The 23,464-nt window shown below is 54.0% G+C and overlaps 4 protein-coding genes and 2 long non-coding RNA genes across 15 annotated transcripts; 4 read left to right on the top strand and 2 right to left on the bottom strand.

Annotated features, from left to right (window-relative positions):
- Positions 1-5: 5 nt before the first annotated feature.
- tmem19 (transmembrane protein 19) lies at positions 6-3,578 on the top strand. Of its 4 annotated transcripts, XM_061269404.1 has the most exons (9): positions 246-468; positions 556-1,306; positions 1,704-1,854; positions 2,215-2,328; positions 2,408-2,545; positions 2,611-2,687; positions 2,782-2,959; positions 3,021-3,230; positions 3,311-3,578. In XM_061269404.1, the coding sequence occupies exons 3-9, from the start codon at positions 1,722-1,724 to the stop codon at positions 3,469-3,471; spliced, it is 1,011 nt and encodes a 336-aa protein (XP_061125388.1). In that variant the 5' UTR covers positions 246-468; positions 556-1,306; positions 1,704-1,721; the 3' UTR covers positions 3,472-3,578. The 4 variants fall into 4 exon arrangements, with proteins under 4 accessions (XP_061125391.1, XP_061125387.1, XP_061125388.1 ...); XM_061269407.1 differs by lacking the exon at positions 1,704-1,854 and having other exon boundaries at positions 6-468; XM_061269403.1 differs by lacking the exon at positions 556-1,306 and having other exon boundaries at positions 25-468.
- A 204-nt stretch (positions 3,579-3,782) lies between these two features.
- rab3ip (RAB3A interacting protein (rabin3)) lies at positions 3,783-8,969 on the bottom strand. Of its 4 annotated transcripts, none has more exons than XM_061269398.1 (12): positions 8,812-8,969; positions 7,515-7,652; positions 7,176-7,324; positions 6,866-7,040; positions 6,478-6,573; positions 6,116-6,193; positions 5,789-6,001; positions 5,575-5,703; positions 5,393-5,505; positions 5,208-5,307; positions 5,047-5,116; positions 3,783-4,672 (listed from the first exon to the last, which is right to left on the bottom strand). In XM_061269398.1, exons 2-12 carry the CDS (start codon positions 7,599-7,601, stop codon positions 4,590-4,592), a joined length of 1,293 nt encoding a protein of 430 aa, XP_061125382.1. In that variant the 5' UTR covers positions 7,602-7,652; positions 8,812-8,969; the 3' UTR covers positions 3,783-4,589. The 4 variants fall into 4 exon arrangements, with proteins under 4 accessions (XP_061125382.1, XP_061125384.1, XP_061125383.1 ...); XM_061269400.1 differs by having other exon boundaries at positions 3,783-4,669; XM_061269399.1 differs by having other exon boundaries at positions 8,817-8,957.
- A 430-nt stretch (positions 8,970-9,399) lies between these two features.
- On the top strand, positions 9,400-13,556 carry LOC133145700 (specifically androgen-regulated gene protein). Of its 3 annotated transcripts, none has more exons than XM_061269380.1 (4): positions 9,400-9,549; positions 10,562-10,742; positions 11,149-11,446; positions 11,542-13,556. In XM_061269380.1, the coding sequence occupies exons 2-4, from the start codon at positions 10,638-10,640 to the stop codon at positions 12,867-12,869; spliced, it is 1,731 nt and encodes a 576-aa protein (XP_061125364.1). In that variant the 5' UTR covers positions 9,400-9,549; positions 10,562-10,637; the 3' UTR covers positions 12,870-13,556. The 3 variants fall into 3 exon arrangements, with proteins under 3 accessions (XP_061125364.1, XP_061125366.1, XP_061125365.1); XM_061269382.1 differs by lacking the exon at positions 9,400-9,549 and adding an exon at positions 9,856-10,377; XM_061269381.1 differs by lacking the exon at positions 9,400-9,549 and having other exon boundaries at positions 10,422-10,742.
- On the bottom strand, positions 13,055-23,242 carry upf2 (UPF2 regulator of nonsense mediated mRNA decay). 2 transcript variants are annotated; one of them, XM_061269368.1, is made up of 20 exons: positions 22,981-23,242; positions 21,212-21,589; positions 20,177-20,956; positions 19,886-20,046; positions 19,551-19,745; positions 19,197-19,346; positions 19,017-19,120; positions 18,753-18,947; positions 18,541-18,654; positions 18,188-18,304; positions 17,717-18,106; positions 17,328-17,603; positions 17,081-17,264; positions 16,214-16,356; positions 16,035-16,139; positions 15,866-15,964; positions 15,616-15,789; positions 14,874-15,015; positions 14,683-14,803; positions 13,055-14,597 (listed from the first exon to the last, which is right to left on the bottom strand). In XM_061269368.1, exons 1-20 carry the CDS (start codon positions 23,109-23,111, stop codon positions 14,588-14,590), a joined length of 3,969 nt encoding a protein of 1,322 aa, XP_061125352.1. In that variant the 5' UTR covers positions 23,112-23,242; the 3' UTR covers positions 13,055-14,587. The 2 variants fall into 2 exon arrangements, with proteins under 2 accessions (XP_061125352.1, XP_061125351.1); XM_061269367.1 differs by having other exon boundaries at positions 15,616-15,792; positions 22,981-23,232.
- LOC133145714 (uncharacterized) lies at positions 16,710-20,956 on the top strand. The gene is made up of 4 exons (XR_009710966.1): positions 16,710-17,027; positions 17,109-20,526; positions 20,594-20,730; positions 20,821-20,956. It is a non-coding gene; the product is annotated as an uncharacterized LOC133145714 (long non-coding RNA).
- LOC133145713 (uncharacterized) lies at positions 21,779-22,296 on the top strand. Its single transcript, XR_009710965.1, has 2 exons — positions 21,779-22,023; positions 22,091-22,296. It is a non-coding gene; the product is annotated as an uncharacterized LOC133145713 (long non-coding RNA).
- Positions 23,243-23,464: the final 222 nt, after the last annotated feature.

The raw sequence follows: 23,464 nt of genomic DNA, 5'->3' as shown, positions 1-23,464 counted from the left end.
GAATTGGCTGCCGACCATCGACGGATCGGTCGCGGCTCTGCGAGTTCACGCCGCAATTTGAAGGTTATCGAGCTTCATCAAACGTTTGCGCCTTGGATACGATCTTATGGTCAGAACGGCGCCGGTGCCGACGTCACATGTCTGGGTGTGGATTGGCGCCACGCCAGCAGAATGTCCTGTCTGGAACTGCGAGCTCTTTGTGATGAGCCGGCCAACAAGTGAAGTCAGTGTTGCAAGCTGTCAGACGTGGGCCGGGCCTGCAAACCACAACTAACCTGAGCCAGTTGAAGAGGCGGCGCGCATCCCTCTCGCCCAAAACGGGCCGGACCCGACGATGCTCCTTGCGCACGCCGGGCCAGACGAGACCAAGAACATCCCACTCGCGGCGGCTTTGAGGGACCAACGGGCCAATCTGCGCGAGACGCATTGAAGACTTGTTGGCTTGGTCAAAAGTACACCGTAATGGAGGTGAGTCATCTGGCTCGTGTGTGTCTTGTTTTACTCACTCATGCCCAAGGTCTTTTCACCTTCAAACATGTGAAATGTAATATCCAGCAGGAAGGCAGGCCATCAATGGAGTTATCCTTCAGCCTTTGCGCCACATGATCACTGCCGTAGCATTCCAATCAGAAGAGAAGGAAGGGCCCTTCCTTTTTGCCCGCACGCTCTGAAGAAGGGGTGGCGCCGTCAGCTTTTGATACTGCCCGTTCTGACACGGGCCGGTAGCGATGACGCCTGGATTAGCTGTGCCCAGAAAGGCTCCTCCACAGGGCGGGCAGCTTGCTTCTGCGCTTTGCCGCACGCCCGCGTAATGTTGAGGGAAGGGGGCCTTGCACTGCTGTGGAGTACGAGTCGCTTATTGTGATGGGCTACAATGAATGGTCAAACAGAGTTGGTCGAAGTTGCAAGTGTGCACAAATCAAAGGTTTCAAATGGTAATTGATCTTCTTTTGGTCCATGGCAAGAACCCAAATCCACCGCTGTCCTCTAACTACAAACAAGAGCAACAAAAATCAACTCGAGAATAAAAGTGATAGAAAGTTGGATTTGTTTTCTTTGATGATGATAAAGAGCGTCTGTTGTCCGTTGTTTTTTTTCCGTCTACTAAGCTCTATTTTATTTTGGTGAGCAAAAGTCCCGCCCGCCCATCGACTTCCGGCGAGGTGTGCCTGCCGCTGATAAAAGATCCGCCTGTCGCTTCTTGTTTTGTCTTCATGTGCGACCGACCGACCGACCGAGCGAGCTTTTTTGACACTTTGGTGTGGAGAGCAAGTGAAAGCGACGACAATGAAGCCTGTCAAGTGCAGTGAGTCAACTATTCAAGTCATTTGGTTTGCAAATGTGTCTTGGGCTGGTAACAACGCGCTTGTATGCGATGTTACTAACCCAGGCAAGGGAGGGGAGGGGAGGGCAGGGCAGGGCAAGAGAGGAGAGCCGGACGATCTTTCGCCCGCAAATGCGATATCCAAGGAAAATGAGAGCAGGAGCAAAGCTACTCATCAACTTTGGAGTCGCTCGTTAGATCTCGGCAGAGGGTTGCACAAAGCATCCGTGTGCCATCAGTCAAGCTTTGTGTTTTCAGATTTGTGTGCCGTTTTTTCAATGAACAAGAAAAGATGACACTTGAGGGTGGGCGGTGATCAAGTGTTTGCTTTGCTTTCTTGCTAAGCTTTGCCGTCTTGCTTTGTTTTGGGCGCTCTCAGAGCACGGCAGAGTACGAGATGAGCTTTGAGCTGGGCGGCCCTCCCATGAAGGACACCCTGAAGATGATGAGCGACATGATCCTGCTGGCCGCCACTTTGGCGCTTTCCCTCTTCTTCTGGACGCTTTCCCTGACCCTCAGCGCATATTCCGGTCAGTCGTCGCAAATGACTCGGCGTTTGGGGCGTCGAGAAGCCAAGCAAGCCACGGATGCTTCTCGAGGGCCCCAAACTTATGACGCAAGATTATGGAGCAGGCCACAAAGAGCACGATTGTTTCCGTCGCCGCCGCGTTGAAGGGCCTTCATTGATTATCCGAAGACGCGGCACAAAGAGCCTTTTGGCGCCCGTATCGAACCGCAGCCCGCCCGCACGATTGGAGACGCTCTGCGGCCTGCTTTTCCGCATCGCTTATGTGACCTCACAAACAGGACCAAAATTATGAGCGAGCTTAAGACGGCTCCAAAACACATCGGGATTTTTGTACTTATCAAGTTGGCGTGCCTTTGCTTAGGGTCACTGCAGCCCGTGTCGCCGTGGCGATGGCTCTTCTCCATCCTGGTGCCGTTGGTGCTGACCATTCGAGCCCGAAAGAGACGCAGCCTGGATTTGTCGGGCGCGCTGGGAGGTGAGGCAGCCTCGGTGGAAAGAAAAAACAAGCAAACAGCAGCGTGACTACTTTGGATTTTGTCACATTGTCTCGTCAGCGCTTTTTGTGGGCTTCGTGCTGACCATGGCCAACTTCAGCTTCTTCTCGTCCCTGCTGGCCTTTTTTGTCACTTCGTCCAAACTGACGCGCTGGGGTGCCGCGCGCAAGAAGAAAATTGACGCCGACTACAAGGAAGGTGAGAAAGGCGCGCTGAGGGCTTCTGATGCGGCGGCCTTCTCACATCTTTGCTGTTGGCGGCAGGGGGCCAGCGAAACTGGATGCAGGTACTCTGCAACGGCGGCGTTCCCACGCAGCTGGCGCTGCTCTACATGATCGAGGTGAGCGGCGGCAGAAAAGCCGTCGGCACAAGCGGCTGGCTCCGTTGTCGCCGAGTGTGCAATGCTTTGCTCTGCTCTGCTTTGCTTTGCTCAGGCGGGCCCCGGCGAGACGCCCGTCGACTTTGGCCGGCAGTACACGGCGTCGTGGCTGTGCCTGTCGCTGCTAGGGGCGCTGGCGTGCAGCGCGGGCGACACCTGGGCCTCCGAGGTGGGGCCCGTCCTCAGCCGCTCTCGCCCCAGGCTCATCACCACCTGGCAGGAGGTCCCTGAAGGTGAGAGCCAGACAGAGAGAAGAAAACATACAGCTGAAATGTGGACTTACCGCCGCAACAGGTACCAATGGCGGGGTGACTCACACGGGCCTGGTGGCCAGCTTCCTGGGTGGTCTGGCGGTGGGCGGGGCCTACTGGGCCACTCAAGTGCTGTTTGTCGGCCAGATGCAGCAGTGCGCCCCCCAGTGGCCGCTGGTGCTGTACGGGGGCGCGGCCGGGCTGCTGGGCTCCCTCCTCGACTCCCTCCTGGGAGCCAGCGTGCAGTACTCGGGTAGGTCCGACTCGCCCGGGTGGGGAACGTCCCTCTCCAGCAAAAAGGCGTCACCGGTCGGTTGCCTTGCTTGGCGGCAGGTTTCGACACCAGCGTGGGCAAGGTGGTGAGCTACCAGTCGCCCACCACGCACTGGATCAGCGGCAAACCCATCCTGGACAACAACGCCGTCAACCTCTTCTCGTCCATCCTGGTGGCGATAGGCCTGCCCGGGATGGCTTGGGGCTTGTGGCCGCACTAGGGAAATAGATATCAGGGGTGGGGGCTCCGCTCCAGTCCAGGCAGCGACGGAGAAACCGAGAACTTTCTTTTATGGGCTTCTTTTGAAAATAAATCAAGCGCTAATCAGCTTGGCGTGCGCTTCCTCCACAAGTGACCCCAATCAAACTCTGTATTTGTTCTTTTTCACATGGCCTAACTAAATCAAGCTCCTCACTTGAACACTTAAGCAATACTTTTTACTTGCCTGAACACAAAGCAAAGAAGACATTTGCATAGACAGCACTGTGTGAGTGAAGATGGCAAACATGAGATGAGCCCCATTCCAGAGCATTTGTTTCGTCTTCATTTGTTTATTTCATCGTGAGAGAAAAGGCACTAAAGCAAAGTGGTGACTGATGGTGACTTGAAATGACAACGAAAAAGAGACAAAGTCATGCTCACTTGAGAACGTTTACAGGGTCACGCACGCACGCACACGTGCAAAAATACAAGGTCATCAAAGAAAAAATGCTGCAAACGTCCTTCAGCGTCTTTGTTTGCTTTCCTTAGCTTTATAAATACGAAAGACGGAAAGACCAAGTCCAACGCCCCGAGAGCGAGCGCCTTGGAATTGGGGTCATAGTCATGCGGATGCCGTTTCCAATTTGGAAAAAGACCACAAGTGTACACAATGGAAGGTTTGAAGCTCTTTCGGAAACTTACTTTCATTCTAGAGTAAACAGATTTCAATTGAATAAATTATAGCTGTATATATATCTTATGTCTATAATAATAATGAGACATTATTAAAAATAATTTCCAAATGTAAAGTTCTTCATAGGAAAGTTAAAGATACTGCGGTATGCTTGCATAAGCCAGACTAATGCAGACGACACCTTTTATGACTTCTTGCAACATTTATACACAGCGCTAGGGGAAGAAAGTCAAATTGCCTTGGCATGGCATCAAGGAGAGCCATTTGGCGCTTGATTAGGACACCAAAACTTGGTCAAGTAAGCTCACCTTTCTTTTTTTAAACGGAATGAGAAGTGAGCCAAAGGGTTGTCACGGTAACACTGCCGAGTGTGCTGAGGAACGTACGCTGATCACCGGGTTGATCCAGAGCGGGAGCATCTGGAGGACAGTCAGGCTGGCTGGTCACAGGTTGTCTTTGAAGTAGCCCAGCTTGGCCAAGGACATCTCCCGGCGTAGCTGCATCACCTCCCAGAACATCTGCTCTGCTAAACACGCACGCGCGCACGCACGCAGCAGTTGAATGGCAACGTCCCCCACTTCCAGCCTGAGGGAGAAATGCTGCCCTCTGCTGGTCACACTTTGACATTGCATCCTATTTACGACCCCCTTCGACATTGTTTGCACATTTGTCTGTTCCGATCTTTCCATTCATTTATGTACAGTACGTTAATCACATTTACTCTCCCGTTTCTTTACTTTTCAGTATAAATACTTTAAAAGCGTCAGTTTAAAGACAATCAAATCGAGATGGGACGATGTGATGACGACAACATTGTTAGTTAGCATTTTCTTGCGCCCCCTAAGTAATGGCTCGGCCCGACTTCTTGTTGCTGTGCGAGTGCAGAGCGTTGCCGCTTACCGTCCTGCTGCTTGACGAGCCCCTGGTGGATGTAACGGATGTAGGTGAAGAAATTACACACCGCCGTGATCTGACGTGACACACAAGCAAGTGACAATGGGAGTGAGGCACTTTGCATTTTGGAGGCTGTCCATCGGCGGCGGCAGCGGCGGCGGCCTCACTCGGTATCGGCAGTACGGGGATACAAAGTAATAGTTGGGCGAGTCTCCAAACTTGATTCTGTGCTTGCAGGTTTTGGTCTGTCCGCTCAGGGCGCACTTCCTGCGACGACACACAAACGTTTGCACGGCGTGGTCGGACAGCGGGCGAGGAAGCCAAAGTTGGAGGAAGCGCGGTCTGGTCTCACTTTGGTCCGCCGCACTCGACCGCCGAGGCTTTGACGACGGGCAGCGGCTGGAAGCCCACCGGCTCCACGCTGAGTGTGTTCTGCTCCACCGACTCCAAGATGGCCGACCCCAGCTGAGGAGGAGGAGTCAACGTAATGGTGTTGAACTAACTTTCAGACGTTTGGGAGCATTGCACGCTGACCTCGCTCTTGCTGAAGTTGAGGCAGGGGTAGATGTCCTCGCGGTAAACTCGTTCCAGGAAGCAGCAGCGGCGGTCCAGCGTGGGCTCCCCCTTCCAGGCCTTGAACTCGCTGAAGAGCTGCGCATCCGCCTGCAAGCAAGACACCGCGCCGTGAGCCAGCCAGCCAGCCAGCCAGCCAGCGCTCAAGCGGGCTCGGGCCGGAGCGCTGCGGCACCTCTCGACACTCCCGCACGATGGGCTGCGTGGCCGACGGGTCGGCCTGCGTTCCCAGGATGGCCGAGGAGGTGCTCTTGTTCCTGCTGTGGCCCTTCCGGAAGGCCGCCTTCCCCCCGCCACCGCCCACGTTGGGGAGCTCGCCCACGGGAGACGTGGGTGACGACAGCACCAGCGTCTTCAGGGCCTGCACCTCCGCCTGCAGCACATCAATCTGACCGGCAGGAGGGGAGGGCAAAAGCTTGAGCCCAGTGACGGCGGCAGTGACAAAAAAAGCAACGGCGGGCAACGGCGGGCAACGGCGGGCAACGGCGGGCAACGAGCTCACCTTGCCCAGGGCTTCTTTCAGCTGTTTCTCGGCATTGGCCTGCTTGACGTTGGCCTCCCTCACCATCTTGTGGGCCTCCTGGAGTCACGCCAGCGCAAACGGCACAGCATGAGCTCACGAGCAGAAAAGGCTTCAAAAGGGGCCGCTTGCAAACAGCGGCGGCACCACCACCGCCGCCCCGGGCGAGAATTATTCACATTTCATAACAGGGCTTTTTAAAAAATGTGCTGTTTGCTGGGGTGACAATGCACCTTGACTCAATAAAGGCTAAGAAACACTGCTTGTGTCCCAAGGCGCAAGTGCAGAGAGAAGAGGGGGGGGGGGCGGTGGGACGGACAAACACACGTTGGAGGCGCACCGACCTGGAAGAGGCTGGCCGTCAGCTCCTCCAGCTCCTGGCCCAGCTGATCTCGCACTTTTGACAACTTCTCACATTCCTCATCCTTCAACAGCAGCTCCTTACGCACGCACGCACGCACACGCGACAACATGCGGCCAATGGCGAGCAAAACAACCGTGACATGAAGAAACAAAGAAAAAGAAAACATAAGTTGCATGACATCAAAATCAAATGTGTGGGAAATGGCTCACACACACACACACATGCATTCCACAAAAAGGCAGGAGGAAAAACGCACGAGGCCAAAAAGAAAGAAAAATGGTAACAACTAAAGCAAATATGGAAGTGTTTCTCTCACACACGGGCACGCCCACACGCGCACACACACGCGAGCAGCTATCGGGAGTTACCCTCTGCGCTTTGGCCAGCTCGTCCTTGAGCCGCTCGTATCCTTTCTCTCGCACCTCCGTGACCGAGGGGCCGCGCAGTCGCGTGAAACTGTCGCTGAGGCCGCCGCACTCGTCGCCGCCATCGTCGCCCGACAGGAAGTTGCTCTCGACGCCGTCTGTCTCCGGGCCCTGCGCGCTGGACGGGCAGGTTGACAGATTTTGGCAAAGGAGGAAAAAGACGCGGGAGGGAGGGGCCAAAGGGGACGCGGCGCCAAAGGGGACGAGGCGCCAAAGGGGACGCGGCGGCAAAGGGGACGCGGCGCCGGCTCACCTGCCGTTGCGAGCGTGCGTGGGCATGGAGTAGACGGGCCGCGTGGGCAGCTGGTCGGCGCGCAAGCCGGCGGGCGGCGCCCCCAGCGAGTGCGTGCGGTACAGGGACGTGGGCGGCGCGCCGTGGCAAGCGCCCGGCCGCTGCTCCGCCTGCCACAAAAGACGGCGCCCGGTGGTTCAAGCGTCGGACCTGACACGGCTACTTTTTTTCTATCGCTTATATTTGTACGCCTTGTGGAAGCAAGTGCAGAAGCTACATTTCCAGTCAAGTGGTGTTTTGGCGTCATCTTGTGAACTCCTGACTTCTTAGCAGGTTTGCAGGCGGAGCGTGCCTAGATACCTGCAGCAGATCGGGCGTGGTGGGCGAGGTCAGGTTGACCTCGTGGAAGCCCTCCAGGGTTTCGGCGTTAGCGCTGCTGCGGGCCATGGCGGCGGCTGCTGCTGCTGCTGCTGCTGCTGCTGCGGTTCATCCTTCGCGCTGCAGGTTAGCACAGAAAACAAACGGCGTCACGTGCACATGACAACCAATGGCCGGCCTGTCACGCCAAGCGAGTCAACGGTGTGGAATAAGACACGCGGCTTTACGCGGACGTGACGACGGCTTCTGGCCCGGCCCATCGCCATGGAGACGGGCCATCCAGAACCCGCGGTAACCTGACACGGCAGAGGATGCCGGGTAGGGATCCAGTGACTTGGTCACATGACTTGGACTGAGGCTGTCTGGCCATTCTCCAAAACAAAGTGCAACTGGCTACGTCTTTTGGTTTGAAGCAAAGGAAGGAGGGACGCAAAATCCAACACCATCTGATGGAGGCTTGAAGTGACAGACACATGTTGAGATGCTGCTCTTTGGGAAGCAAGAAATGAACGATGGAAACAATGACAAAAGAGGTCGGAAAGGAATGGCACAAACCGAGGTTGAAACGAAGGGAACTTTAATGTTGGCAGGAATCAATCAATCAATCAACACATCAGACTGAAACGCCAAATGCAGTACTTGAGTCCCATTGCAGCTCCAACACACCTTCCTGTCCTGTCACTTCATCGTAACCACGGATGACACCAATTGACTTGAAAGACAGAATTTCCAAAAAGGTGCTTTTTGCACATGATCAAATTATCTGGCGAGCCGGTTAGTTGCGCGTCAGCTGACAGGTTGGTCGAGTCACCTGAACGCACCAGATAAACAAGTCTCGAGCTAACGCTGTTAGTATTACTTCATGATTCGTTTTTTTTCATTATTGTTGTTTTGGTCGCTTACAGTGTCCCCTGGGTGCCTAAAAGGCGCATGTACACAAAGTGTATTATCTTTAAATCCTGCTCAACACGCCGCTAACAGTTAGCTCCGAGCTAACATGCTAAATCCCCACTATGTCGGCCAACGTCAAATGGCGAATGTGTAACAAATGACGTACTCGCCTTGATTCGACGGGATGTTTGAAGAGTTTTTAGGCAGTCCGAGTGGAGTTTAAAGAATAAAACAGCAGCATCGAAAACGTCGTGAAAAGCATTTGAAGTGCAAATGTCCGATAATGGACGCATGCAACTCATTTAGCGTCTCGGCTAACTCGCGAAGCGACTATATTCTTGTCATTTCTCTTTCCCGTTGAGGTGAAAGTAAGTTGTGGGGCACTCACCGGACCTGTGTGTGGACAGAAGCCGGGCGTCGGGCCGCCTCCCCCCGGGAATTTGAAGCTGACAAACGACGCTCGCTAGTGGCGGACGGCGCGCTCGTTGACGCAGCCCGGCCGGCGCAGGTTAACTCGGGAATGGTGCGTTCAAGGCTACTCGGAAACCAGTCACGCACCTTCGAGACGCGATGATATTGTTGTTGCGATTCAGACGACAAACTGTGAAAAACGTCATTCTTGCCACATGATATCTATGTGACATACAACCATGAAAATATTCTCCTCTTTGTGTTTGTTTCAATATGAGTAATAAGACTATGTGTCTATAGGATTAGTAGGAGTGCAAATATCGCTTTAATGAAAAGTAACTATGACAGCACAGTGAAATGCGTATCCATTGCCTCCACAGGGTGGCGCCAAAGACTACAGGACCAACGCGCTCAGCGTTTGAGAAAGACGAATAAAGAACGTCTTTGAATGCGTGAGACACCTGAGAACAAACAGAACATTTCCTGCGTGTTTCCCCAAAACCTTTAGTTGACTTCCTCCGTGCACGCACGCACGTCAGGCCGTCCGCTAGGGGCGGGGCTTGTTGTGCTGTTGGCCACTCTTAAGTTTGCGCGTCATCCAGTCAAGGTGGAGTCAGCAGGCGGCAACACAAGTAGGACTTCTTTTAGCAGGAAAAAAAATCTATTTCTGTCCGGCAAGACATTTTTCAAGAGGATGGATATTACACATTGAAAGGTAAATTGTCTTTCACCTCTACGCTTTGATTTGTGTCTACCCCCCCCCCCCCCCGCCAAACCATGCTGATGCAAATGAAGAATTTTGAAAATTGGACCGCTTTTGTCATTTCCAAGCTCAGCTCTTTCATTAGATCAGTTAAGTTGTGTAGTGTTGATATCAATTTGTACATTTTGGCTATACTGTGACACTTTTGGTCAATTGAAAGCCATAAAAAAACTGTTTTAATTCCTTGATCTTTATTGCATTAAATCGGACAATTTGTGGGTAAAATGGGTTTGATCCTAGACTAAATATTAGTGTGTTTTTTTATGTCTTCTACTCTGTGACTTTTATCAATCATTTGTGACACAAATGAGCAATTTCATGGCGTATTCGTGACACTGGAGCTTGTTTGCCTAAAGGCTTGTAAAATGGAACAGAACTTCAAGAAGGCACTACTTTGTTGCCTGGTTCTTCCAAAAAAAAACGAGTAGTTGAAGACTAATCCCAAAACTAATTGCTTTGAGTTGCATGGAGAAATCTTAGTACATTTCCATTCCAATTGTGTGTGTATTGATGTCATTGTAAAGCCATCGGTATAATTGCACAAGGCGAAGTGGGGCACAGAGAGAGAGAGAGAAAGAGAGAGAGAGATGCACACCGCTGAATGTGCCTTTCACAGCCACAAATGTTGAAACAGGGCAGAAGAAGCGTGCTGAGATAATAATTGGATGACACAATGAGCGAGTGAATAAGTTAAAAGGGAGGTGTTCCTGAGGAATGCGTACGGTGGTGAGGTTTCGGGCCGAGGAGCCGGTTGTCGACGTGTGTGTTCCGGATCAACAGGTCCGCCTGGTGCCGCTGCGTTTTTGCGTCACAAGTCATACCGCGCTACCTCGACTTTGGAGTTTCTGTTGATCCGTGAGCAGGCTCGCAAGTCAATTTACTCATGCGACGGAGATTCTTGAGTCATGTGGTGAGGGAAAGAAAGCCTTTCAGCTTTTCAGCCTTTTTGACGTCTGCTCTCCAGACCGAGGCGAAGCCATGATCTGCTGACTCCTCGGATTAAGGAGCCGAGATGACTCCGCTTGCGTCCTAGTGCCGAGATGTCCAAAGGCCGGCTGAGCCCTTCCGCCCTCATCCTGGACATGGCCAACAATCAGCGGTGGTCCCGAGTCAACGGCGCATTGGACCGCAGCGCCAGGCCACGGGTGAGTATGAGTGAAAAGCTCGCTAAGACAGAATGATTGTTCTGGCCTCTCCTGACTGCAGCTCGCTGTCTGAACGTAGGTAAGGACAAATAGGTCCATTTCGGAATGCTAAGAATCAGGGCAGAAGAGCCTTGTTCTGTTGTGCAAGCAGCAAGTGCGTCAGATGACCTGCAGGTTGTTGACACAAAACATCCAGTCGGCGTAATCGCACCTGCTCGACAACCTTCACACGGCATCCATTAGCAACGCACGGGTCGAACCGGTTCCACCGCGCTCCGCGTCGGGTGCAAAGGCACATCTCGCTTCCAGCACACCATCGCAGATGCCGGCCGGCCGCCCGCCCGCGTGCTGCTTGCGCGTTGATCTTCCTCCCGCCGCTTTCAGTCCTTCTCGTTCACCTCCGCAGGATGAAGACACGCTGCGCTTTCTGAGCCCGGAGGAGAAGGAGTGTCTGCAGTTTTTTGAAGAGACCATCGGATCGCTGGAGAACAGCTTAGAGGAGGACGAGCTCAGGACCGGACTCAAGTCTCCGGCGAGCGGAGGCCTTCTCGCCAGCCAGATGGACGGGCGGCCCGGAACCCCAGATCTCTACACCGTACACCCTCTAACAGCCAGACGTCTCAGCGCTAAAGATCAGGATATTATAGACCTGGTGCGCCCAGATCCGGACATGATGCTTGCCAAATTCAAGCCTACCAGTCCAGGTACTGCATATTACCAGTCCAGGTACTGCATCTCTTTCTTACGCCCAATCGAATCCATTCCAGTGTCTTAGCATCTTGAATTTTGCTCTGCTCAGATTTCCAGATGATGGCAATCGACCCTGAGAGCCACTTTGAAATAAAACCCAGACACGACCCTCTGGACCACTACGAGACAGAAGGTCACGCCTACCAGCCGGCAGGCTCCGTCCCCACCCCGGTCCTTATTGCCAAGAAGATCGCTGAGAACCAGGCAGTGGGCGCACCCAACAACACTTCGGCTCTATTCCAACGCCAGCGGAGTCAGGAGGGTGGTGAAAGGTCACCAGACGCCACCAAGCAAGGTCCTCCGACCTTGGCCAAGCCCACCAGGTACCCGGCCAACATCAGTCGGATTCTCAGCCACAAAGAACTCCAGAATCAGCCGCCGGTACCTAATGTCAACCTCCAAGACAGGCGGGCACTGATGCTATCCAATCGGCCGGGAGCACCCCAGGCGCTCTCGCGAGACGATTCCAAGCCAAATTTGGTGCACAAGTTGCGAAATGCCCCCGCGCGCAGCCTTTCCTTCAAGGACCCCACGCCCGAGAAAACCAGGATGGAAGCGCTGTCGAAGCTGGGCCTGGCCAGGGACCGAGACATGTCAGGAGGCCCGCCGGTCCACGACACTGTCGACAGCGTGGCGCAGAGTCCTAGCCCGAGTCCACAGAGCGCTGTCACTAGTTCTTTGGAATCCAGGCTTCGCCTAACAGAGACGACGGGTACCCGTGCGCCCGAGTCCAAGGTTCCGCCGGCATCTCCACAGAGCGTCTTGTCTGTCGTGAAGACAGAGGGGGGTCTGTCTTTGGAGCCCCACAGAAAGGCTCCAGTGAGCCCACCTCAGTCAGACATCATATCGCCAGAATTGAACAGCTTTGGGGGGAAATCCATCGTGGTGGCTCCAGGTCGCCCCAAGAAGGAACCCGGGGGGGCGAGCTCCGAAGCCAAAGCCCTTCCTTCGGCGCAGGCCAACCTCAGTGAGTTCAACAACTATGGAGGGAAGTCCAAAGTTCTGAACCCCGCGACCGCCAGGAGCGACCTTCCCGACATCCTCAGCTCCCACATCGACGTGAACGCCAAGCTGCCCGTCAAAGTTCAGCCCCTACCGGCCGAGCTCAACAGCTACGGGGGCAAGAGCCGCACCTTCAACCCCTCCGTCGGGATACAGCGCCGCGCCGACGGTCAGACCGGGGCTTCCAAAGGCCCGGCTCCGACGCCGGCGCCCAGAACCCCTCACGTGGCGGCTAGCGCGGACGCCAGGCGAAGAGCCGCTGCTCCCATGTTTCGTCCCCAAGGTATCACCGTGCAGTTTTCCGGCCGGGGGACGACCGAAGAATCTCGCAAGCAAGCGCTGAAGAAACTCGGGCTGCTTAAAGAGTCGGGCTGAAAGGTTAAGGTGCGGCTAATTACTCGGAGAAGACAGACCTGCGCGGCCAGTTCTCCTTTCTTGGCAATTGCCGCTGATGTTTGCAAAGGGAACGTCCATTTTTACCGACAAACTATTCGTCAAATGCGTGGGGGGGGGGGGGGGGGAGTATATGTGGTTTTAGGGCAAAAGGCTTTTTTGGAGACTTATTTTTACTCAGTGGCCCAGCCTCTGACGCTAACCACAAACTCTGGAATGGGATTTTCACTCTGCGTTGGGCTGCAGGGAGCACCACGGCATTGTACTGAGCGGACCCAACCGCAGTGTCTGTAAATATCTTTTCATTGCTACCGGCTAATTGGCAGGTTAGGACCATGCCGATCCATATTTATGTTTGCGTGCGTGCGTGTGTGTGTTTTCAGACTCCGGCTCCTGTAGTTAAGCTACAGTAACTTATGAAGTATATTTCGCGACGTGGCGGTTCCACAGTGTTACTGCTGTTGGGAAACCATCTCGTGAATGTTGTTTACAGACTCCGGTTTTCTCTGTAGCCCGTCTACAGTTCCTATGAAGTGTTTCCCCTCTACTGTACGTGAGCAGTCAAGAGTCCCTCCCAACTTATGGTGTGTCCAAAATGATGGCTCGACAAAGACAATGTTGAATGTGTGTTTGTGCGTGTGGCAATCATTAAAGGCAATCATGAGACTGCTTTGTGACTCGAGTTCTTTGGAGTGACTGTGGAATGTCAAGAATGAGCTGGCGGGCGCTGTTCAATGATTGCCGCCGCGGGTGGACTATTTCACCGGCAAAGATCCAAAACAGCAGAGGTGCGCATTTCATTCAGCCCGTTTTCGATGTTCTTGTAAAATCACGTCGTCAATCAAAGTGAAACGCTTGAATGGGACACAAAAACAGTGTATTTGGGGTTAGCAAAGGGGATTCATCTTAAAAAACATCAACACATTTTCGGCTGCGAGGATGACGTTATTGGAGGTGAAAAAACAAAACAAAGCCAAAAAAAAACAGTTAGACAAGCGTGTCACGGCCAATGCGCTGCGCTGCACTGGCTTCTGTCTCGCTCACAACTTACCGTGTCCATATTACTTTTCAGAAATGGAAGGAGGAAGCAAAAATGCACGAGAGCCTTTACAGGTGAAGCCAGAATGAATATCGATCGCAACGTCGACACGAGGCAAAAGAAAGCAAGTCGTCCGGCCCGGGTTCCGATGGAGGCTCATCCGGAAACGGGGCCCCAAAAGCGCCTTCAACTGCAAATTGCTCACGCCGCTACTTTTGCACCGCACGGATGACGTTCCCGAGCGTGCCCCGCCCCCCCTTAAAAAGAAAACCCACGGAATCCCTTCATCTCTTTTGTCTTGTCGTGTGATTTGTAGCACGAGGCCTTGACTGTCCGTTTTGTGGAGGTCAGCCGGTCAGCCAGCCAGCCAGCCGGCGAGCCGGAAGGCGCGTGCGTCTCTTCCACTTTTAATACTTTAGTTTGTCAAGAGCCAAAAAGAAAAACGTTTGGATGCCCCCCCCCGGCTGGCCGCCGCCGCCGCTTTGCTCTGTCTGTCCTCTCCGGGCCAGGGGACAAGGGCTCTGTCCCGCTGCATCATCTTTGGAGGTCTTGCCCCCTCCCTTCCTACCTGCCGCCGGATGGACAGACGGACGGGTTCCCTCCAAATTTCTCCCTCCTCTTGCTCATCCTTGGCTCTGTTGCTTGCTCAGCTGACGACCGCTCAGCGTCTCCTGCGGACGGACGGACGGGCCGGATGAGACCGCGTCACCGCATTCCATTTCCGGGCTCTTTTGACCTTTATGTCGGCCATCTCACCTTCCTCCAGTCTTGAAGATGAGGTCGGCGTTGGGGGCACCTTTGGGGTGCTGGTAGCGGGGCCGGCGCTCGCGGTTAGTGTTGGCCTGCGCCGGGCGCTGGGCCAGGGACTGCAGCATCTCTGCAACGCACAAAGGTCAGCGGGAGCTTCGAGACGAGCGGACCGGGCCGGGCCGGGCGTGCGCTGGTACCCTGGTAGTCCTCCTGCTCCTGGCGCTCGTTGATGTCCAGGGTGAGTTTCTTCATCCGCATGCGCTCCTCCTGCTCGGCCTGCTGCTGGTTGAAGTGGTTGGCGGCCAGGTGCGACGACAGCGGCACGTTCAGGATCTTGAACTGCGCGACAGCAACGTTTGGAGGTCGTCATTGCTTTGTGAACTTTCCGCACGGTTGATTTGAAATCATTTGTTCTCCAAAATGGATGGCTTGTTATTCTCGTCATGGTATTTAGAAAGTGGGCTGGCTGTTTGCAATGAAACAAAAGCAAATTGAAATGTCAACATGTGCTAGAACTAACCGGAGAGCGAGCGAGCGAGCGCGCATAAAGAATAGTGTGTGTGTGTGTGTGTGTGTGTGTTGTACATCTAGCAGGACGTTGTGTGTACTTTTCCAGCAATTTTCTTGGTTTCACGTGAAACTGCGGACACACCCTAGAGAGCAGGAGAGGCGGCCAAGGCACACATTCCCCAACTGAGGCTTGCCAGCATGCACGCGCACGCACACACAGACGCACACACAGACGCTGGCCACAGTTGGAGAGTCAATATTATTGCTGTGTGAATGTCTTTTTGCCTGGGCCCATGTGTCCTTTGCTCATGTGTACAGTATTTCTGTGGGCCATTTGGCAGCAGAGAAGCCCACACTAGTTCATCTTCATCTTGCCTGATTGCTTGTTTTCCAGCCATGCGCGTTTACGGCGGCGGCGGCGGCGCTCACCTGCTGCTTGTTGCCCTTGCGCGTGAGCATGACGAACTGCATGGTGTCGGAGACGTCGGCCTCGGGCTCGGCGAGGCACGCCGGCTGGCCGGAGCCTCCCTTCCTCAGCTGGCTCTTCAGCTGCAGCGGAATAGCCACGTCCAGCTGGTGCACCTTCACCGTCTCGCTGCTCCGCTGCTGCGGGCCCAAATGTTTGCAATGACAAACGTGCGTACGTTGCTGTCAGAGGCGGCGGCCGCAGCGTACGTACCTGCAGGTTCTCCAGCATCATCTTGTCCAAGGCTTGGATGAAGTCCTCGTCCTCGGCGCACGCCACGTGCTTGAGTCCGCCACCACGGATGGTCACCTCCTACCGTTGCCAAGCACAAGTCAAGAGTGTTAAGTCTGGAGTTAAGTAGAGCACAAGCGGCAGCGCTCACGTTGTTCTCCTCGTCCGTCTCATTTTCTTTGTTGGAGTCGGTCAGGTCGTCGGTGTTCTCCTCTTCCTCTTCCTCCCGCTCCTCCTCTTCATTGTCGGACCCCTCCTGCGGAGAGCCGCGGAAGAGCGATGAGCCCGCCGCAAAGGAGGCTGAGCGAGAAGTCCGGACGGCGGACGCACATCCTCCTCGGGTTCGTTCATTTCGCTCTCGTTGCCCGACTGCTCCTCCGTCTCGGCGCCGCCCTCCTCGTCTTCGTCGTCCTCATCCTCGTCCGGGCCTTCGCTCATGGCGCTGGAGCGGCCGTCCTTCTCCATGGCTAGGCCTGCGGAGACCCCACACGAGCGCTCGTTTTCATCATCGTTGTCAACATTACGATTGAACACCCCGGTTTGGAGTATGAAAAGAGCCCATGTGAGCTGCCTTCTCCAGACCAAGTGGTTCTGAAGCGACCTGGCGGGCGAGGAATGTCTCTCCAAGCTTACACAAAAACGCCAGTGTTCACCTTGGGGCCGCGACATGGTATGAAAATATTTTCCCAAACTCACAAAAGTTCTGAAATGACACCCTAAGGCCAATACTGTGTGAGGGCTGTCTAAGAAACATTCAGTGAACCTCGAGACCACCAGCCCCCCCCCACCCTTTTTTTTTTACATTCCACTCTCAAGGCGGGAGAAGGTGGCTGACACCTGAAATCCGGCAAACAAGGCCGGCATTCTCCTGGGCCGCGGAGTGACACGCAACTACACAAACATCAGTAGTTCCGCCTCCCTCAGGCGTTCGGTCTTCTCGGAGGGAGGGAGGGGCACCCGGAAGGGCAGAGCCTGGCGCAGTGCAACACACTGATCGGGAGACAGAGAAGGATGACTTTCATTCATTGTTATCGCAGCCGATGAGTTTGTCGACAATGAGGCTCAACTGCACCCTCGGACGCAATTTGTTCAGGAATGCCGTTGGGCCAAAAGGAAAAGAGCAGCTCGACCAGTGAGACGGGATGTGAGCAAATAGCGCACGTGCGGTATCGTTCCTCCACCCGATCAGGTCCTCACCTAGTTTGACGAGCACCTCTCTCTCCAGGTCCGCCACCTGCCTGCTGGCCTCCTCCAGGGACGCGCCGATCCTCATTTTGGGCCGCAGCAGCTCCAAGGTGTCGCTGATCATGTAGTCAATGTCGATGGGGAAGGGGTGCTCTTTGGTCCAGGCCTCCACGCTCTTCTTCCACCAGATGTAGCGCTGCATACACACGCCCAAGCAAGCGTCAGGCCCGTTTGCCCATCACCGGGGTTCCTCACTCACCTGGAAGTAGATGAGGAAGCAGTCCAGCTTCTTCTTGCTGGAGCCCCGGTCAAAGTACTGGCCGCAGGTGTCGAGCAGCGTGCACACCAGGCGGATGCGGAAGAGGTGCTCGGGGGGGTCCAGCGAGCTGGGGCTGCCGTCCTGGTTGACGCCGAAGGAAATGAAGGAGAAGAGCGTGCGGAAGATGACGGCCGACTCCACCATACGGTAGTTGTACAGCTCGCCCAGGAACTTGGCACTGCTGATGCGCCGCTGGTTGAACTTGGGCTGGTTGACCTGTCGGCCCGCAAAGCCGACACGTCAAGGCTCCGCTTTTGGCGAGTTCTCCCGCTTTTTACGCTTGAGGGTGGACAAAGTGCACGGCGGCGGCGGCGGCAGCAGCAGCGTACCTCCATGCCCAGCCGTATGTCCTCCAGCACGCCGTCCACCACGTGGATGCCCACGTCCTCCTGGTAGGCCACCAGGCCGGCCAGCAGGTTGGCCACGCAGTGGATGCTGTTGTACTTGACGTTCCAGATGTTGGCCATGCAGCAGATCAGGTAGCTCTTCACCTCGGCGTCCTGCCAAGGCAGCTTGCGCATTTGCCTGAGCACCTTCTCGGTGGTGACCTTCGACAGGTCCTTGTAGAGCAGCTTGCGGATGTACTCCTGGAGCGGCGGCCGCTTTTTCTTCACCGTCTTCTCCACCGGCGGCGGGTTGCAGTAGTAGTAGGCGTTCTCCACCATGGTCACGTAGCGCGCGTCCAGATGCTGAGCCTGCTTTTTACGCATCATTTGCTCCTGGAGGCCACATCAATAGCGGAAACAAAGTTCACCGAAATAATCGTCGTAAAAGCAAGAAGAAAGGGAAGAGTGGCTGACCAGCAGGACGCTCGTGCGCAGGTGAGAGTCGGGCGACCTGAAGAGGAAGCGCCCGCAGGTCTCCAGCAGGGTGCAGGCCATCTCCACGTGGTGATGCGTGAAGTCGGACAGCAGCATCTGGTGGTGTCACAAATGAACTTGTTGCCATAGAAGAGCTTTGCGTTCAACAATGGCATGAATGATAACAAAAATTAAAAAAAAGGGGGGGGGGCGTCTCGGTACCGCCGGACCTCTGACTAGAAATTCCTTCTGAGAGCGGACGGGACTTTGGCGCCACTTTGCGGCATAAGGGAAGATGATAGAAAAGACAACGGACAGACCCGTCGTCCAAGTCAACAAAGACGTGGGTCCACCTTGAGACAATGAAGCGTGTCCGTCTTGGAGAACATCTTGAACTTGGCCAGCTCGCCGATAAACCTGACCGTTTTATTTTTGGTCTCGATGTTGATCTGGTCCTTCTTGCGGATCTGGAAGATGAAGGCGACAGGGAAGGAACATTGTTCATAGACAGAGACTCTCGGGAGGTGCGGCGAGGTCGCCGGCACAGCCAGCCCGGGGGCCGTACGTGAAACCTGAAGTCTCCCTTCAGCATGGAGCAGAGGTCCTCGGCCACGTCCGACATGCAGGGATGAAGCGTGGCCACCAGGCGGGAGTAAAAAGGCAGCAGATCCAACCTCTGCCGGGGCACGGTGAAGAGCGCGCGCACCAGCTTCCTCCTGTTGGATTTGGTGTTCATGTTCATGCAGAAGTCCATGGCGGCCTGCAGGGAGGGACGCAGCCCGCTGACGTTAGGCGCCGGCCCAGCTCTCTCCACGCGCTTTGGGCTCACCTTGTCGATGAGGTCTCTGTTGACGCAGTTTGGCAGCTGCTGGATGAAAGCGTCCACGATCAGCTTCAGGTGAGACCCCGTGCTGGCCTCCTCGTCCTCTTGCTCTAAAAATCATGGCCCGTGAGAACGAGCGTTCCGACACGAGAAAGGAAGGGCAGGTCCATCGGCGGTGTGCTTCACCCTGCTCATCCATGAGCTTTTTGCTCAGCTCGTCGCTCTCGGCCTCGTCGGCTCCTTCCGCTTCCAGAGGCTCCTCGGCGATGTCCAGCGCCTCCAGCTCTAGCTCCAGCTCCTCCGCGGTTACGGCGGCCTCCTTCGCTTCCCGGCCGTCTGTCCAAGAAAAATAAAGATACAAAAATGGAAGGTCACGCACGACCCAAGTCAACTTTGATCTGGCTCGGGTGCAAAAACAGCGAAGACATGATGTTGTTTTGTTTTCTTCGATACAGAAAAGAAATGACAAACGGTCGCATTGGTGTTGGGTATGAGCAATCAAGGGGCGTGGCCTAGCGAGTAACGTCATTTCAGACGTACCTTTGGCTTCATCCTTGTCTTTGCTTTGTCCGCCGCCCTTGTCGTTGTCCTTGAAGAGGATGGCGGGCACGAAGGCCTTCAGGTCCACCAGGTTCTCGTAGAAGTTGCGAGCGTCTTCGTCCTCCCAGAGGCCGCCTTCCAGGTCGTAGTCTCCGGGCTTGCCGGGGGTGAAAATGTCGATGCCGGGTCCGTGTTCTGCGTAAGGAAGCAAAGCTTTATTCCGCCGAGTGGAAGGCGCGCCAGATTGAGGCTGGAGCGAAGGAAGGACGGACGGACGGACAGACGGAGGGACGGCCCGACGGAGGGACGGCCCGACGGAGGGACGGCCGGCCTACCTTCCGGCACAATCTTGTCCTGAGGCAACTCTGGCATGTTTTCGTCCAGCAGGTCAGCCAGCGACTGAGTGTTGGCCAGCAGCTTCTGGTAGGACGTGGCAAACTCCTCGTACTGCTTGTGGCGGTCCTCGCTCAGCTCCCCTTTGGAATGCAAGATGCGCCTGTGGAGCACACACAGGGCACGTTAGCGCTCAGCGAGGGAGCGGGCGGCCCGACCGACCGACCGACCGAGCCATTTTGAAAAACAACAATAGGCCCGGGTCGACTCCAGCCAGCTAAAGCTCGGCCGACCTGTTCTGCCTCTCGATGTTCTGCAGCTCCCTGTGGTCCTTCTTGAGGTGCTTGGCGAGCGAGGTGAAGTACTCGCGCAGCAGGTTCTGGAAGGGCTGCTGCTTCTCCACGCTGATGATCTCGCTGGGGGGGAAGGCCAGGCCGTACTTGTCTGCGGCCATCTTGACTTTGCGGGGCAGCAGCCCGGCGATGTCGTCGCCGCAGTGCTTGCAGAAGCTGATCACCACCGCCACGTGCGTGTGCGTGTCGCGGTCGGCGCCGATGATGTTCTTGAGCTGCTCGTAGATGAGCGACAGGCCCTCTTTGTCGGTGAAGAAGCCCACGATGGTGAGCTCGGCCAGGAAGCGCAGGTCGGTGCGCAGCTTGCTGACGTTGGGCGCCTTGTCCTCCTTGCGCGCCTCAAAGTGCTTCTTCCAGGCCTGCAGGAGCAGCGGGGCAAAGTCGCCGTAGCGCTGATGGAAGAGCGAGCACAGGTGCACGGCGCAGCCCACGTCCGAGATCTTCAGCTTGGCCTCCACCACCGAGCTCACCGCCTCGCCGATGTACTTGCTGAGGTTGAGCGAAGCAAAGTCGTTGGAGAGCGACTCGCGCTGCTGCTCGGTGAGCGTGCGCAGCTTCTTGACGAAGGCCGTGTTCTTCTTCAGGCTGGAGTCCAGGCGGCTGAAGAAGGCCTCTTCCGGACGGCTCTCCTGGGCATTCTGGTTGCGGGCGCGCAGCTCCTTCCGGCAGTGGTGACGCTCCCAGGCCTCCTGGTGCAGCTGCTGACCTTCTTCCTGTTCCCTGGCGCATGTTGAGATCAGATCGGACATGTCAAGTCAATTTACATGGCTGGGGCCATATTGCAAGTCACAATAAGAACGGCTGACGGAAAATTTGTAATTGTTAATAATAATTATATCATTGAAATACTTTGCCCATGTTTTTGTCTCTATCAAATAAACCAGTTTTTATATATAAAAAAAAAAAAGTCTGGTGGTAGCATATGCACATGAAAATTGTGTTTTTGAAGTGACGGACAAATTCTCTTTCACGTACTTCAGGATAGCAGCTTCCTCCTCACGTTGCCTTTTGGCCTCCTCCTCCTTCTGCTTCTTCTCCTCCTCCTCCTGCTGCTTCTTTGCCTCCTCCTCCTTCTGCTTCTGCTCTTCCTCTGCCTTCTGTTTCTCCTCTTCTTTCTTCTTCCGCTCCTTCTCCTCTTTCTTCTTCTTCTCCTCCTCCTGACGCTTCCTTTTCTCGTCTTTGGCGCCCTCCTTTTTGCCGCTCAGCTTAGCCTCGTCTTTGGTTTTGTCCCGCGGTGCGGCCGGCGCTGACGCTTTCCTCTCCGCATCTCTGTCCTTCTCTTTGTCCTTGCTGCTGGTGGAACATACGTCTTTCTCGTCCATGTTTACTGAGCGCTTGCGTTCAGCAGGCATTCTGACAAAAGCAGGCAAAAATAAGATAACTCATTCAATTCTTGTATGAAACCAATTATAATTCTCAGTACAAAATGGGAAATCACAAGAGATTTCTCTCTTAGTTTGAAATACAAAAGGAAAGGATACAAATATCCGAGTAATCAGAATCATATCCTGCTGCACACGTTGTCATTTTAATTGTAACCCAAGTGGACTTCATTGACTTCATTGAGAGGTAGAAAGCAGAGGGAAGAATCCCTTGTCAGCTCCTTCACTTCCCGGACGTTGAAGGGATGCTACCAAGCATCACCTTTCAGACTTTAAACACTGCGTCAATACTTCGCTTGAAACTTTCCTCTGACTGGGCTGTGATACATGATTCGGGTAGGCGGTTCCAGCTATTAACTACACGGGTAGAGAGAGTGGCGTCACCATGGATGCGTAACCTCCTCGGTTTGTATAGCTTCAAACTGTGACCACGTGTCGATGTATCATTATTTAAGATGAAATACTCCCTCAGGTCTTCACCAAGTTCGCCTCGGAGAATGCGCCGGGTATATATCAGATCTCCTCGGTGACGACGGTAGGCCAGAGAGAAGAGATTCAGCTGTTCCAGTCGATCTTCGTAGGAAAGCTGGTGAAGTTTTGCAACTGTTTTCGTACCGCGACGTTGAACTCGCTCCAGCATATCGGATTCGTACTTGGTCAATGGGAATACTGCAGGCAGTCCGTACTCAAGAATGGGACGCACGTGAGAGATAAACAGGGGTCTGAAAATCGCAGGAGTCATACGGGCAAAAGACCGTCTGATGGATCCAAACATCCTGGTGGCAGCGGTGACCTTCTTCGTGGTGTCAAGACTAGTCTTTAGGTCTGACGACACTATGACACCAAGGTCCTTCTCACTTGTGGACTCATCTGACCGCGCCAAAGTAACTTTCAAATGCCAAACCAAATTAAAACACATTAGCAGTACAGTTATGTGAAATAATGGGCGAGAGCAATGATGAAAGTGACCGCAAACAAAATGTCAAAACACGATTCGCCGTTAGCCACTTAGCTTAGCTCCACGGCAGGCACCTTCTTTCTCTCAAACGAGACACTGTGGCCAAAAATAAATGTAATCTTACAAATACGTTATTAAAAAGAAAGACGAACGTGGACTTCTCATACTTCATGTCATTTGTAAAGACTTTTCCCACCAAACTAACTTGAATCGCTAACACTTTAGGCTAGGCCACTCTGATAAACGCCAAGCAAAAGATGTAAACAAAGCAATCTGACGACGCGTAGGTGCTTATTGGCGAGTTACTTCACATGTTGACGCACGGGAAAAAATGCATTTAACTTAGTTTTACAGAACGGGAGATCGTAAATATACGTTGAGCATGTTGAAAATGAGATTTTTACCTGTTGGTGGGAGGAAAACAAACATCGGTCAATGACGTTTGATTTCCGTGTGACATAAGGACCCCTCTGTAGCGTAAACATTTCGCCTGACTAAAAACAACGTTATTTTTCGCTCTCACTTTTTTACACATTCAACATACAGCGGATACTTTAATCCTTTTGTTTTGTTAAACATGCCGCTATTATTTTATTTCATTATAATTTATACGACGTTTCACAATTTTGACAGGCGACTCTACTCTGTCCTCATCGAGTTGGTATAACGTCACATGAGATCTAAAAACACGGTTTCAAAGTAAACATTTGCCACAACGTGGTGTTCATCTTATTGTTCAAATTATTGACCAAATAAATTGCTGAAGACATTACAGCTAGTGTGACGTCATTACAAAGCTGGTCCACAATAAAATGACATACTGACGACATAGTTGAGTTTTGATATCATCACGTGTCATGGAAGACAAACGTGACACTTTGTGCAGGC

This window comes from Syngnathus typhle, linkage group LG21 (genome assembly GCF_033458585.1).
Source record: "Syngnathus typhle isolate RoL2023-S1 ecotype Sweden linkage group LG21, RoL_Styp_1.0, whole genome shotgun sequence".
Taxonomy (NCBI): Eukaryota; Metazoa; Chordata; class Actinopteri; order Syngnathiformes; family Syngnathidae; genus Syngnathus; species Syngnathus typhle.
This window is presented reverse-complemented; position numbering and strand designations above follow the sequence as displayed.